This window comes from Trachypithecus francoisi, unplaced genomic scaffold (assembly GCF_009764315.1).
Source record: "Trachypithecus francoisi isolate TF-2019V2 unplaced genomic scaffold, Tfra_2.0 Lachesis_group3, whole genome shotgun sequence".
Classification (NCBI taxonomy): domain Eukaryota; kingdom Metazoa; phylum Chordata; class Mammalia; order Primates; family Cercopithecidae; genus Trachypithecus; species Trachypithecus francoisi.
The window spans coordinates 74,619,605-74,635,586 of record NW_022681468.1 but is presented as its reverse complement, the minus strand read 5'-3'; the positions used below and the strand labels follow the sequence as shown (position 1 = coordinate 74,635,586).

At 38.2% G+C, this 15,982-nt stretch overlaps 1 protein-coding gene across 10 annotated transcripts in view; it reads right to left on the bottom strand.

Annotated features, from left to right (window-relative positions):
- HEATR5A (HEAT repeat containing 5A) overlaps positions 1-15,982 on the bottom strand; it is a 148,177-nt gene that overhangs the window by 107,748 nt on the left and 24,447 nt on the right. For 8 of the 10 annotated variants that reach the window (XM_033188329.1, XM_033188327.1, XM_033188334.1 and 5 more), the window contains exons 7-11: positions 11,968-12,128; positions 10,241-10,496; positions 9,229-9,384; positions 6,326-6,576; positions 2,924-3,035 (exon numbers count right to left, since the gene is read on the bottom strand). In XM_033188329.1, coding sequence (XP_033044220.1) covers positions 2,924-3,035; positions 6,326-6,576; positions 9,229-9,384; positions 10,241-10,496; positions 11,968-12,128 — 936 coding nt within the window. The remainder of the gene's footprint in view (positions 1-2,923; positions 3,036-6,325; positions 6,577-9,228; positions 9,385-10,240; positions 10,497-11,967; positions 12,129-15,982) is intronic. The other 2 variants (XM_033188333.1, XM_033188332.1) reach the window with 2 other exon arrangements.

The window sequence follows — 15,982 nt, the reverse complement described above, 5'->3', positions numbered from 1 at the left end:
CTAAGGCAGAAAATGTACAATGTAAAACCTGGGACATCTTGCATGCAAAAACACATTATCAAAGAATGCTAGGTTCACGTTAAAAGGACAAATGAACCAACTTGAAGGGACTCCCAACGACCAAAGATGAGACAATTTGAGGATCGAAAGGAATAATGATCGCAAGTGATTAAAACATATAAATCTATAAAATTCCATGAGCTCATAATGATACGTAAAAACAAAAACCTCACTGGTCCCCCCTGAAAGTTGCTATGATACTAATGCATTCTAAAAATTGATAATAGCCCAGGTGCAGTGACTCACTCCTGTAGTCCCAGAACTTTGGGAGGTCAAGGCAGGCAGATTGCTTGAGTCCAGGAGTTTAAGACCAACCCGGGCAACATGACAAAACCCCATCTTTACAAAAAATTAGCCAGGCGTGGTGGTACACACAGTCCCACAAGAGGCTGAGGCAGGTGGATCACCTGAGCCTGCAGAGGTCGAGGCTGCAGTGAGTCATGATTGTACCACTGAACTCCAGCCTGGATGACAGAGTGAGACCCTGTCTCAAATAAATAAATAAATAAATGAATAAGAATAAAAATCGATAATAAAGGGAAAGAACAGTAAAGAAAAACGAGTAAAACCCAAGAAAACACAGTAATTAAACAAAACCTTAATTAAAACTTCTAATCCCTTTTTGTATGCTGATTATGAATATGCAGTAAAATATGATGTACAGGAGAAAGGACCTCTTGTTGTCTTCCTCCAACACAATTACCTTGTTTTAAAAGCTTGTTTATCACAGTGCGATTAGTTTATTTCCTCCTTAATTCACCAGGCACTTCAATACGGCAGGCATGAACACCCAGCAATAAGCACATAAAAGCTTGACTACATTATTCCCAGCACACTGTGAAATGATGATCTATGCTTTGGGCTAACAAACACTTTCTGTAAAGGGGCAGACAGTAAACATTTGAGGCTTTGAGAGCCACATACTTTCTGTTGCAATTACTCAACTCTGCCACTGTACACCTAAAGGTCATAGACAATCCACAAAACAGTGTGGTTGTATGCAAATAAAACTATGAATGCTGAAATGTGACTTTCACATGATTCTCATGTATCACAAAATATATTTTTTTCCCAACCATTAATAAATATAAAAACTGTTCTTAGCTCACAGGCTGTGTAACAAATATTGATGGCAGGCCAAATTTGGCTCCTTGAGGCTAAATCTGATCTAGTTCAATAAATCTCTCTAATCATCTTAAGAACACTACTTAAAGTAGTTCTTCATTTATGACTGTTTATTCTCATTTAAGCTCCTTAGGTCAAATTACTTTATACATGTCAAAATGATTTATTGGCCAAACCCAGCCAGTTGCTTTATTTTATTATTATTTATTATTTTTATTTTTTGAGACAGAGTCTTGCTTTGTCACCCAGGATGGAGTGCAGTGGCATGATCTCAGCTCATTGCAACCTCTGCCTCCTGGGTTCAAGCAATTCTCCTGCCTCAGTCTCCCCTGTAGCTGGGACTACAGGCACATGCCACCGCACCTGGCTAATTTTTGTATTTTTTTAGTACAAGCAAGGTTTCATCATGTTGGTCAAGCTGGTCTCGAACTCCTGACCTCAGATGATCCACCGGCCTAGGCCTCCCAAAGTGCTAGGATTACAGGCGTGAGCCACTGCGCCTGACTTATTTGTTTTTGTTCTGTTTTGTTTTGTTTTTGAGAGGGAGTCTTGCTCTGTCACCCAAGCTGGAGTGCAGTGGTGCAATCTCACTTCACTGCAACCTCCACCTCCTGGGTTCAAGCAATTCTCCTGCCTCAGCTTGCCGAGTAGCTGGAACTACAGGCATGCGCCACCACGCCCGGCTAATTTTTGTATTTTAGTAGAGATGGGGTTTCACCTTGCTGGCCAGGCTGATCTTGAACTCCTGACCTCAAGTGATCCACCCACCTCAGCCTCCCAAAGTGCTAGGATTATAAGCATGAGCCACCATGCCCTGCCTCAGCCAGTTGTTTTATGTGTGAGCTATAATTTGTATGACAACCGAGACTTAAAATATAGATGTGATAAAGTAATAAAATTAAGTTTCATTAGACTGGGCAATAAATACATAAATACATACATACATAAATAAAGTTTTCAGTGGCTCATGCTTATTATAATCCCAACACTTTGGGAGGCCAAGGCGGAAGGACTGCTTGAGCCCACGAGTTCAAGACCAGCCTGGGCAACATAGTGAGACCCCATCTGTACAAAAAAATTTTAAATATTAGCCAGGCATGATTTTGCACGCCTGTGGTCCCAGCTACCTGGGAGGCTTGGGTAGGAGGATCACTGGGGTTCAGGAAGTCAAGGCTGCAGTGAGCCATGATCATGCCAGTGTACTCCAGCTCGTGTGACAGAGTGAGACACTGTCTCAAAAATTTACAGGATATAAATAGTCATGACTGTAAAACAATTACTGTTTTTTAATAAATATAATTTAAGTGAAATTCACTCCCTTCAATGTAGCAACCTTATTGGCTGTTATGAATCCTCAAACAATTATAGAACTGGATTCCCATGCTATGGATATGTTCTTTTGCCTATATTGTGGAAATGGTTTTTCTGAAGATGGATGTCAATTTTTGAAAAAGCCACAGTCGTTCAGAGTTAAGCCTGAAAGATGATTAGTAAATCGGCTTGTCCTACTTGAGACTCATAACCTAGTCCAGAAGAGAAAAATCAAGAGAGGTCTCAAAAGGGTTTAAGCAATAAAGAAAGTAAAAGGCTTTTTAAGGTGACTACTAGAAGAAAAATGTCTGTGTGGCTAATTTCTAGTATGTATTAAAAGTTAGTTTCATCAAATCACATACAAGAATCCTTTCACTCAGAAAACACAAAGTATTTCAAGGTATGTAAACCTTCTACAGACTGTTACCTAATGTCATCAGAGCAGCAATCAGCAACCATCCAGCTTGTGTGCGCTGAGCTGAAAGGCGACTGTTTTGAGCAGCAGAACACAGCAAATCCTCTGCTAATGTCATAATAATCTATTTACATATAGAAGAACAAGTTTTAAAAAACAGCATATCAGTTTATAAGTTACTAAATGATAGCAGCTAATAATAATCTCTTGAATTAATTCTTAGTTTCATTAGAATCTATCGTTTAAAATAAATTTAAACGATAAAGAACTCTCATTCATGTAGACTACATAATAGGACTGTCATAAAGGAAACTATAAAAAATTAAGTTTTCAAGGTTAAATACTGGTATATGAGGTAGTACACAACAACCTCATAATTTTTTGTAGAGCACATGTGACAACAATGTAAGATTATTCAAGTATAGCTGTATAGAATTTGAATTTACTTTTAGTTTTGAGCAACCATCCTTTTAAATCCATAATTACCCAAAAAAGTTTTCTTACAGGAGTCTCTCTCTTAAAAATGCTACATACGGCTGGGTGCGGTGGCTCATGCCTGTAATCCCAGCACTTTGGGAGGCTAAGGCAGGTGGATCACAAAGTCAGGAGATCGAGACCATCCTGGCTAGCACACTGGAACCCCATCTCTACTAAAAATGCAAAAAATTAGCCAGGCGTGGTGGCACGTGCCTGTAGTCACAGTTACTCAGGAGGCTGAGGCAGAAGAATTGCTTGAACCCAGGAGGCGGAGGTTGCCGTGAGCCGAGATTACGCCACTGCACCCTAGCCTGGGTGACAGAGTGAGACTCAGTCTCAAAAATAAAAATAGGCTACATACTACTTTTTTTTTCTTTTTTTTTGAGATGGAGTCTCGCTCTGTCACCCAGGCTGGAGTGCAGTGGCATGATCTCAGCTCACTGCAAGCTCCGCCTCCCGGGTTCACGCCATTCTCCTGCCTCAGCCTCCCGAGTAACTGGGACTACAGGCGCCTGACACCGCGCCCGGCTAGTTTTTTGTATTTTTTAGTAGAGACCGGGTTTCACCATGCTAGCCAGGATGGTCTTGATCTCCTGACCTCACAATCCCCCCGTCTCGGCTTTCCAAAGTGCGGGGATTACAGGCTTGAGCCACCGTGCCCGGCCTACATACTACTTTTATAACTCAGTAGCTGGTAATAGTCTTCCAAGAGGTAGTATACTATAGTGGTTAGAGGTAGTCAAAATAGTCTGACATCGAAGAGTGAAATTTATTAAAATATTGCAGTAAAAAGGTCTATGAGACTGGGCACAGTGGCTCATGCCTGTAATCCCAAAGACTCAGAAGGCCAAGCTGGGAGGACCAATTGAGGCCAGAAGTTCAAAATCAGCCTAGGAGTAAGCTAGGATCACAGCACTGCACTACAGTCCGGGCAATAAAGAAAGACCATGTCTCTTTGGAAAAAAAAAAAAAAAAAGGACAAGCCTGGGCAACAGAGTGAGACCCTATCTTCACAAGAAAAATAATTAGCCAGGCAATGGAAGCACGCGCCTGTAGTTTCAGCTACTTGGGAGGCTGAGATGGGAAGATCACTTGAGCCCTGGCATTTGAGGCTGCAGTGATCTATGATCTCACCACTGCACTCTGGCCTAGGTGACAGAGCAAGACCCTGTTTCAAAAAAAGGGGTCCATGAAAAAGGCAGTGTTACAAACAACAGAGAGTAAAAACCAGACATTTCACATTTATGGATAACGTATGATTACATATTACAAAGGCCAGAGAGCATCTAATATGAGAAAACATCTATTACCAATCACCTCTGAAAAAACAGGAAGTATTATGAGTTGGCATATACATTTTTTAAAGAGGAAGACTAGTGTATTTTAAAACAACCAACCAACTTACTACTAATTTAGGACTCCCTGCAGCTTATACAGTCAATGGATAGCACTCAAAAAGAGTGAGGACAAAACAAATCATTCTAGTCAAATCAGAACAAGTGGATATTCTCCTGGAAAGAAATTCCAAATATAATATGGGAATGAGAACCTTGTCTGAATTAATGAGATATGAGAATAGGTTTAATTAAATACATTCAATGACAAGTCTTTGCTTAGCAAGATGTGATATGTTAAGAATATAACTAAAATAATAAATTCAAATAAATAATCTCATCTTCCAAAGTTGTTACCTACCTTATTTCAACGGCACTGGCAATACTCAAAATATTTTTTGAATTGCTCAAGTTATGGAATGGTCTTTTGCAGAGCCTACCATGTGGAAGATATACTATCAAACTCCATAATGACACAAGAGTGGCAATGAGAAAGAAAGGAATAATGGTGATATATTTTTTCAAATATATTTACGAATTTGTGAGAGGTATGGGTTATAAGGGCTTTCACTGTCAAATAATGTTCTCTGACAACTTACAATTCCTAGCTGTTAAAAAAGAAGCAAAATTCAAACACCATGCTTGCCTATGTTGTATTATCTAGGTTTCATTAAAATTTTTCTTTAGTTCTCTTCAAAATTCTTTGTACATTAAAACTGGGTTATTTATTCACTAGGTTTGTATCATTTATTTGTCTGAAAGTGCTGGATTCTAAATTTACTCAGAAAATGAAACTTTTTGGTAGCAATACAATTTGGAGAAGTTGAATATCATTATGAACTCATGAAATTTTATATATTATCTAGTATGTTTTAATTCCCTGTGGTCATTATTAATTTTGATGTATAAATCATGCCGTCTTTGATCAGTGGGAGCCCCTTAAGTTACCTCCTTTTAAAATGAACACAGTATTCCTTGATGAATTCCTTACTTTCTGGCATGACAAGATATCCCAAGTTTAAGTTGTGCATTTCCTGCCCCAGACCTGAAAGCAGCCATTGCTCCATGGAGTCCTGATTCCTTTTTGGTTGGAAACAGTATTTAGAGCTATACCCTGGGCACTGGGGTATCCCCGACACTGGGTCATCACTGCTTTTAGGCCTGTTCACTGCACAAAAGGAGGATGTAAGTATTTTCAAAAAATTAAAATGAGCTCATACTAATAATTTCAATTTGAATCTAACGTATGGGGCTTTTACTTAATCTCAATTCTACAGTTGCAGTTCTTTTTACTTATATTGAAAATCTTGGTTCCTAAGAACATTAACATAATTATTTATCTACTTGATCTTAAGATATGTAAACTATTTTTAAAGTAATACCACCAATAATACTACTAACTAAATTATTAAATATTAAGCTTAGTTATTTAAGATTTCTTTTGCAGCTCTATTTATCCTCTACAATAAAATTTTAAACATACTTATATGGCAGGGCTAGATGTATAGCAAAATAAAGCATTGAGTAACAAATTCTGTTACTATGTGAAGACACTTCTAACAAAAAGCACCTCGTTATAATATATAGAGAATGAAATCATTACCTTGCCTTTTCCATGAGGAATTCCTAAAGGACAATGTTTTACTGCTCCCAACAAAGCTGCCACAGCAAAACTGAAACCAGTCACTGCTTCAGGTGAAGACTTATGTCCAGTAAGCCGTTCAAGGCAACGATCCAAGAGTGGTGTTAGGTAGGAGGGCAATGCCACGGCAATGCAGTGTAAACACCAAGCTGCTGCTAGTCGAACGGAAATGCTAGGATGAAGAGTAACTGACAAGATACTGTCAAGGAGGCCTGGAAGGACAGAATAAACAAATGATAACTTAGGTACATATAGATAAAACTCAGCTGATCATAAAATAGTCAAAAGAATACATAGCTACATGGATATAAAATATATTTTTATCAAAAGCCAAATTATAATAGAAAAATACATAATTACAAATAATTTTTTTAATTTCATTTTTCTCCCTTCTCACCATTCCTATGCAAAATAATTTTCTAACCTAAGAATTGCTTCTAGTAATATATCTCATGAAAGCTGTCCTAAATTAAGTCTGTATACAAAAGAAAAACTTTACTTCCTAAATCAGCCAATCTCTTACTTTAGCTTCAGATTGCTTATTAATTTGGTACTAAAAATTAAAAATTATCAATAAATAACACCTTGAAAAGAAATGTCACACCCTGGCCAGCTGTGCTTGCTCACACCTGTAATCCCAGCACTTTGGGAGGCCAAGGCAGGTGGACCACCTGAGTTCAGGAGTTTGAGACCAGCCTGGGCAACATGACAAAACCCTGTCTCTACCAAAAATACAAAAAATTAGCCAGGCATGGTGACACATGCCTGTTGTCCCAGCAACTAGGGAGGCTGAGGTGGGAGGATCACTTGAGCTGGGGAGGCGGGGCTTGCAGTGAGCCGAGATTCCGCCACTACACTCCAACCTGGGTGACAGACTGAGACCCTGCCTTGAAAAAAAACAAAAGAAAAAAAAGTCATACCCTGCCCCATCCTTTTTATTTTTTAATCCTTCTAGTACATTTATCTACATAATTAGTATACTTTTTTTATCTTTGAGATGGAGTCTTGCTCTGTCACCCAGGATGGAATGCAGTGGTGCAATCTTGGTTCACTGCAACCTTCGTCTTCCGGGTTTAAGTGATTCTCTTGCCTCAGTCTCCTGGGTAGCTGCGATCACAAGTGCATGCCACTACACCTGGCTAATTTTTGTATTTTTAGTAAAGACAAGGTTTCACCATGTTGGCCAGGTTGGTCTTGAACTCTCGACCTCAAGTGACCCACCCACCTCATCTTCCCAAAGTGCTGGATTACAGGCACGAGCCACCACACCCAGCCTACACAATTAATACACTTTCTATCCACCATGTTGCTCTTACAAGAACAAAATGTTAAAATCAAGGCTTCGCTAGGTCCTCAGTGGGCTACTAACCAACTAACTACAAAGACAGTGAAGTAACCGCCACCACCAATAAAAGAAAGGGTATTATTTGCTATGATTCAACATAAACTTTCATGAAACATGTTTCATGTCAAGTTCTTTTTAAGTAAGTGTCCCAGATCTAAATAGCTTATACACACAAATATAATGTAAAGTTTCTCAGAAAGAAATGTGTACCACAAAGGATAAAAGCCATAATGATGTATTTTTTTGAAACAGGGTCTCACTCTGCCACCCAGGATAGAATGCAGTGGCATGATAATAGCTCACTGTAGCCTTAATCTTCTACGCTTAAGTGATGCTCCTGGCTCAGTCTCCCAAAGAGCTGGGACTACTACAGGTGCACACCACCATGCGTGGCAAAGTTTTAAAAAATTTTTAGTAGAGAGGAGTTCTCATTATGTTGCCCAGGCTGGTCTTGAACTCAGCTCAAGCAATTCTCCCAGCTTGGTCTCCTAAACTGCTGAGATTATAGGCATGAGCCACCATATCAGGCCTCAAAAACGATTTTTAAAAGTGATTTTAAAAAGAAGCAAGTCAGTTATGACTATATATTGAATGATTTTTTTTTTTTTAAACACGAAATATCCAGAATAGGTGGATTCATAGAGATAGAAAGTAAATTCATGGTGGTCAGGGGCTGGGGGAAAGGGAAATGGAAATGACAACTTCTTGGGGGTAATGAAAAGACTCTGGAATTAGACAGTGGTAGTGACTGTACAGTAGAGCAAATATACTCAAAACCCCTGAATTGTATACCTCATAAGCATAAACTTCACAGCAAGTGATTTACATCTCTTTTGCTTGTTGCCCAGGCTGGAGTGCAGTGGCGTTATCTCAACTCACTGCAACCTCCACCTCTGGCGCTCAAGCGATTCTCGTGCCTCAGCCCCCCGAGTAGCTGGGATTACAGGCATGTGCCACCACATCTGACTAATTTTTGTATTTTTAGTAGAGATGGGGTTTTGCCACATTGGCCAGGCTGGTCTTGAACTCCTGACCTCAATAAATGTGCCCGCCTTGACCTCCCAAAGTGCTGGGATTATAGGCATGAGCCACTGCGCCTAGCCATGAATTATATCTGAATAAAGCTATTATAAAGTGATTAAATACTTAAAAAAAGAAAGAAAATACTGCTTTAAAGACCTTTGAGGAACTGAATTACTTGTACCGTACTAGTGTTTTCACTGCAGATGCAGAGACAGTTCAGGTTTACTTCTCTGTAAAGTTTTTCCAGGTTATCCTATAAGTCTCTAGAATGGGGGGTGGGGCGGAGACTTACAGAACAATCTTTAATTACAAAAGAAAAAAACTAAACAATATATATCTTTTTAATAATGATTACAAATTTTTTATAAAACATTTCTAATAAATCTATAATGGAATCTATAAGTAAACTATATGAAGATTTCCTTCCTTGGAACAAAGTTATCTAGTGTTCAAGGGAAAAAAAGGTATTTCAATGAGTTACAAACAACAGATATACCTGTACTTGAATCCTGTAGCAAAGGTGCCGCTGTGGTGCCAAGATTGTGTATGAGATTTCCAAGTTCTTGTAAAGCACAAACCAGCATATGCTGGCTAGCTGCTACATCTGTGGAACCAACCCGGGTTTCCAAATTACCATCACTCATTACGGCATCTGACAGAAATGCAAGAATTAACTATGCATCACCACTGTATTAAAATATATTAAAAAGGGTGTGAAGAGTTAAAAGGTGTAACGGCGAAAATTAATACATACACTTGATCTATAAGAAATACTTGAGGCGGCCGGGCGCGGTGGCTCAAGCCTGTAATCCCAGCACTTTGGGAGGCCGAGACGGGCGGATCACGAGGTCAGGAGATCGAGACCATCCTGGCTAACACGGTGAAACCCCGTCTCTACTAAAAAAATACAAAAATTAGCCGGGTGAGATGGCAGGCGCCTGTAGTCCCAGCTACTCGGGAGGCTGAGGCGAGAGAATGGCGTAAACCCGGGAGGCGGAGCTTGCAGTGAGCTGAGATCCGGCCACTGCACTCCAGCCTGGGCGACAGAGCGAGACTCCGTCTCAAAAAAAAAAAAAAAAGAAATACTTGAGGCAATAACTAAAATGCTTAAATGGTGACTTGCATCAATAAAGAAAGAAATGAATTACTATAACCAATTTAGTTCAAACATTCCAATCAGAGATCCCTTACTACTCCCTTAGCAAATGGCACTGAAAGAGAGAACTCATGGGAAACTAAAAATGATTTCAACATTACTGATATTTAATATCTAACATTATCAATATTCGAGATAAGCAGAGTAGACTTAAGATGGTACAGCAACTGAGATAGACTGTTTCAAAAATAATTTATCTTAACTTCTATACGAAGTACAACGTGAATTCTGAGGAACTTCTATCAGCCTTCAAGGTTTCTGTATTAATACTGTAACGTATGTCAGTCTAGCCTTCCCAAAGGGACAATTCCATTAGCACTGTTAAACAAACTGTCTTAGTAGAGATCCATACCCATAACTTTCTTTAGCTTCCAGATGGCCTGGCAAATATCCTTTACAACAGCAAGTTGAGCCTTTTCTCCAAGAAGACCACCTATAGTAGTTCGAAGAATAAATGAAACACAACGGCGACAGCAAACGGCATCAATCTGAGTTTGGGTGGCTTTAGGGTGTGACTGTGACACAAGGCTTAGGATATGAGAAAGAAAGGCAGCAAAATTTTTCTCTAGCCAAGCTCCTCCTAATGTTGAAACAAATACCACATAAGCCTAAAAAAGAAAAGAGTTTTATTTTCAATATTAAATTGTTTCAATTCTGTATTTTCACCCACAAAATATGCAGCATTTACTAATATTTTTCTTATTCCTTATAAATTGTATTCTTTCCTAATTTATAGCCACTTGAAATATATAAACATAGCACCATTTTGTTTTTGTTTGTTTTAAGCCAGAACTGAAGGGCATTTTTTTTTTTTTTTTGAGACACAGTCTCACTCTGTTGCCCAGGCTGGAGTGTGCAGTGGTGCAATCTCGGCTCACTGCAAGCTCTAATTCTGGGTTCATGCCATTCTCCTGCCTCAACCTCTCGAGTACCTGGGACTACAGGGGCCCGCCACCACGCCTGGCTAATTTTTTTGTATTTTTAGTAGAGACGGGGTTTCACCATGTTACGCAGGATGGTCTTGATCTCCTGACTTCATGATCTGCCCGCCTTGGCCTCCCAAAGTGCTGGGATTACAGGCGTGAGCCACCGCACCCGGTCTGAAGTGCATAGTCTTCCAATCAAGACTTCATTTATGTTACCTCCCTGTTTTATTTTGGTCAGACTACAGTTTCAGAATAGTCAGCATACCCAGCTAATATGTAAAATGTGTCTGTGGCTTCTGTGAACAACAGCTCCAAGAGATTTAACATTCTGAACAAGAAATCTCTATTTAAACATACAAACACATTATAAGAATTAACTATGCTCCAACATTATAACTCTAAGGGAATTTAATTCTTTATTTTCATGAACATTAAGAGTTTCCCTTACTCCATAGATATAAAGTAGTTTTAAGTAATCTGTTCCTTAGAAACACACAGTTTAATTACAATTATACTGGGAAGCTCATATTTTCATGGAGACTACATACAGTATAAAACAATGACAATATATGTGAATTTTTCAAAAATACAAGTTTGCTTCGAATGATAACGGGTTTAGCAAAAAAAGATAATCCAAGGAAAGAAGGCAGATATCTCTTTGTTTTATTGTAAGATAACTCTTCCAAGAGTTTACCTCTTAAAATTTGTTTAGGACCAAAAATTTAAGCACTGAAGTAAACTACATGCTGTACTCCCTGAGGGTTAAAGCCATATAAAATGGTTATTTCACCCATGCTAAACAGTATGTGCCTAATAGCTTAAATCTGAACTGTATGAGCACACACAAATACAATGGAAAACATGTTAAACCACAAGATACATGAAAGCACAACAGCTAGAAACAAAAAGTTTTTGTTTCAAAGAAAACTAAAATGTTCCATTATTAGGAACGCAAAACACATTATAGGTAATAAGGTTCTCTTACTTGCAACCTACTTTAAAAAAATGTTTTGGCCTTACCATTTATATCTATTTATAGATATGAGAGCATAAGTGTGGACCTTGCATAGTACCACTTCTGTGGAGTCAGATACTAAAACTTTCATTATAGGCCAGTAAGAGTTAGATTTAGATACTGATTTGTGATTCTAACCTGAGTAACTCCAACTCGAACATCCCTACTGACTGAACTGGTTCCTTTCAGCATATCTCCACTGGCTCGAAGGAATCCTGAACTCCCACGTAGAAACCCTGTTCCTAGTAATTCCAGAACTTCCTCCAGAGATACTCTGCGAATGCTTTGACGTGAGGCTGCTATGACAAAGAACAAAACTGTGATTCATATTTTATAGACTAAATTTTAATGCATGTTCTTGATTTGCAAAAAGCCAGCATGTTAATAGAAACAAAAATAAACTAAAAATTCAAACAAAATGCAAAATTTGCAGAACAGTCTACACAGTAATACACAAAGTCACACAAGGGGTCAGAGGTCAAATCAGAATGGACCCTGAAGTGCATGTCAAAAGCATCTTAAAGACTATGACTAAGATTATGATCTATTGCTTCCTTTCCTCAAAGAAGTTAAAAGGCTGTCTTCTAAAACAGGGGAAAAAACATAAATAAGACTGCCCTAGTCCTTCACAAATGAAAATGCTGTACGATACCTTGAAAATTCTTTTGAAACATGAAAAATGCCAAAATCATAATTTTATTTTTCCAAATGCTATACAACTCTCAAAGAAATTTATATAATGTAAATGTCCTATTTTTAAAAATTCTCTATTGGCAATAAAACTTTTACTATTCCTTCAGTCTCTGAAGAAATCAAAGCTAAATTCATTAAAACTACTCATTTGGCTCTTAGGCTACAATAACTGATTGATTAAGGCAGGAATGTTTAAGATTGACTTCAGTTTGACACAGCTGGGTTTCTCCCTGTGACTATCTAGATAATATTATCTCCCTAAAAAAAAGAAGAAACCATTTCTCCCTTGAATGGTTTCACAAGCTCTGACCCTCTACAAGAGTACAGAAATAAACTTTTGTTACAGTTATGAACACAAAAACCCCTTCCCTAGCCTAAAGAAAACCATCTGAGACAAATGAAAATCTAACTTGGCATTTGGGGAAGAAACATTACTGAACAGTGCAAAATCCATGCTCTGTGGATCATAAATTCTAAGAAGATATAGCAACAAACGTAATAAATGACTATGTATATTGAACAGTGATTAAAAACCATGCAGAAAACAGAGCAAAATGAGGTCAGGAATACGGGGGTGGAGTGAAGTGTAGTTTGTGACTTTTAATAGGGCATTGGGGTAAGAGTCATTGAAACGGTGACATTTTAACACAGTTTGAATGTAGGGAAGAAATCAGTCATGAGGGTATCTGGAGAAAAAGTGTTCTAGGCAGAGGAAATGGCTACGACAAAAAGGCCTTTATATGATGCCAGGTGAGTTCACACAGAGCAATGTGGATGGAGCAGTGGAGGGGGTATGTAGGAGACAGGTCAGAGTGTAAGGATGGGGAGAGGGCAGAAGATATAGGACCCTGTAGGTCATTATAATAAGGCTGTGACTGAAATGAGGTGCCAGTGGAGGACCTTGAGCAGACAAGTGATGTAATCTGTCATGCTGCTGCTGTGTTGAGAGAAGATTTATAGAGTGGGGTAAAGGTAAAAGCAGGGAAAACCATTAGGAGTGATTTATTAGTATAAGCAAGAGATGATAGTGACTTGGATCAAGGTGGTTAAAGTGAATGGAATCTGGATATACATAAATATATATTTTAAAAAATTAGGAAAAAGCTGTAAGAAGAGTATAATAAACTTTCATATACAGTCACGTACCACATAAGGACATTCTGTTCAATGACAGAGATCACATATATGACGGTGGTCCTGTAAGATTATAATGGAGCTGAAAAATTCCTATTGCCTCATGACATTCCAACACATTACTCACATGTCTGTGGTGATATTCATGTAAACAACCCTACTACACTGCCAGTCATGTAAAAGTAAAGACCACAAAATTATGTAAAGTATGTAATACTTGATAATAGACAACTGTTACTGGTTTATGTATTTATTATACTTTTTACTGTTATTTTAAAGTATACTCTTATTTATAAAAAGTTAACTGCAAAACAGCTTCAGGTAGGCCCTTTAGGAAGTATTCCAGAAGAAGGCATCGCTATTACAGGAGACAACAGCTCCATGCGTGTCACTGCCCTTGAAGACCATCCAGTGGGACAAGATATTAAGGTGGAAGACAGTGAGATTGGTGGTTCTGACTCTGTGTAGGCCTAGGCTATGTGTTTAAAAGTTAAAAAAAAAAAAGGTTTTTTTAAATAGAAAAAAGCTTACAGAACAAGGATACAAGGATATAAAGAAAATGTTTTTGTGTAGCTGTACAAGGTATCTGTGTTTTAAGCCAAGTGTTATTATTATTTTGAGTGTAGTGGCACAATCTCAGCTCACTGAAACCTCTGCCTCTCAAGTTAAAGGGTTCAAGTGATTCTCATGCCTCAGCCTCCCAAGCAGCTGTAACTACAGGCACATGCCATCACGCCCCGCTAATTTTTGCATTTTTAGTAGACAGACAGGGTTTCCCCATTTTGGTCAGGCTGGTCTTAAACTCCTGACCTCAAGCAATCCACCTGCCTCAGCCTCCCAAAGTGCTGGGATACAAGCATGAGCCACTGCACCCGGCCTCTGTTATTATAAAAATATTCAAAGGAATCAAAAATTTTAAAAATCAAAAAGTTTATAAAGTAAAAAGCTTACAGTAAACAAAGGCTAATTTATTATTAAGGAAAAATACACATTTTTAAAACTTAGCATAGCCTAAGTGTACAGTGTTTGTAATATCTACAGTAGTATACAGTAATATCCTAGGCTTTTCACATTCACTCGCCACTCACTGACTCACCCAGAACAACTTCCAGTCCCATAAGTTCCATTCATAGTCAGTGCCCTATAGGTGTATACCACTTCTTATCTTTTATATCATATTTATACTGTACCTTTTCTATATTTAGACATGTTTAGATACACAAATACCACTGTTTTACAGTTTTCTCAGTATTCAGCATAGTAACATGCTGTAGAGATGTATAGCCTAAGAGCAATACTCTATACCATATAGCCTAGTGTGCAGTAGGCTATACCATCTAGATTTGTGTAAGTTCACTCTACGATGTTGCCACAATGACAAAATCACCTAATGATGCATTTCTCAGAACATGTCCCTATTATTAAGCTATGCATGACTGCATCTACCTGGACTCATCATGTTTTCCTCATTACTTTCTTACTTCTGAAGAATACACTTATGGCCAGTTGTTTTATAGAATGGCCCTTGATATGAGTTTGTCTGGTATTTCCTCCAAATTTTTGACAGAGAACTACATAAGTAATGTTATATCCTTTTCAATGCATAACATCAAAAAGCACTGCCAGGTGTGCTGTCAGTCTGTCCCTACATAGGTGATATTAGCTTTGAACATTTGCACAGTGTAAGTCTGCCAGATTTTTCCACTGTAAAATTATCATTTATAATTATGATGCAATGTATATGGCAATACTTTAAGATGGCATGAGATTGGATAAAACCACAAGACATGCCTTCTTGGCTTTCTTTCCTTCCTTCTCACTGGAAATTTCTGTTCTGTCTTCTTCGATGGTTCCTTGTGTTCTCCTAGAGAAAGCTCATGACCTAGTACCTGGTCTGCTCTTCCCTATGTATACTCACTGTCTTGTGATCTTATCTAATCTCATAACTTAAATTCCATCTCTATATTAGAGATTCCTGAATAATCACTATTAATTTATTCCTAAAATAAATAAATTTATTTATTCCTAAAATTTATGAAGTTGACGTTCAGTCTCCTCTCCTGGATACCAGACCCTCATATCCAGCTGTCTATTTGATATCTGTATTTCGATGTCTATTTAATGTTCCAAATTGTTTTAAACGCAGTGCTTGATCCTCCTCCCTGACACATACACATGCCTGCTCTACTTGCACACTTGCTCATATAAATTGATGACAACTGTATACTTCCAGGTTTTCAGCCCAAAATTCATAAAGTCATTCTATTTGACTATTCAAAAGATTCAAAAGTAGAACTCCTTAGAGAAATGGCTAATTCTGGGGTTG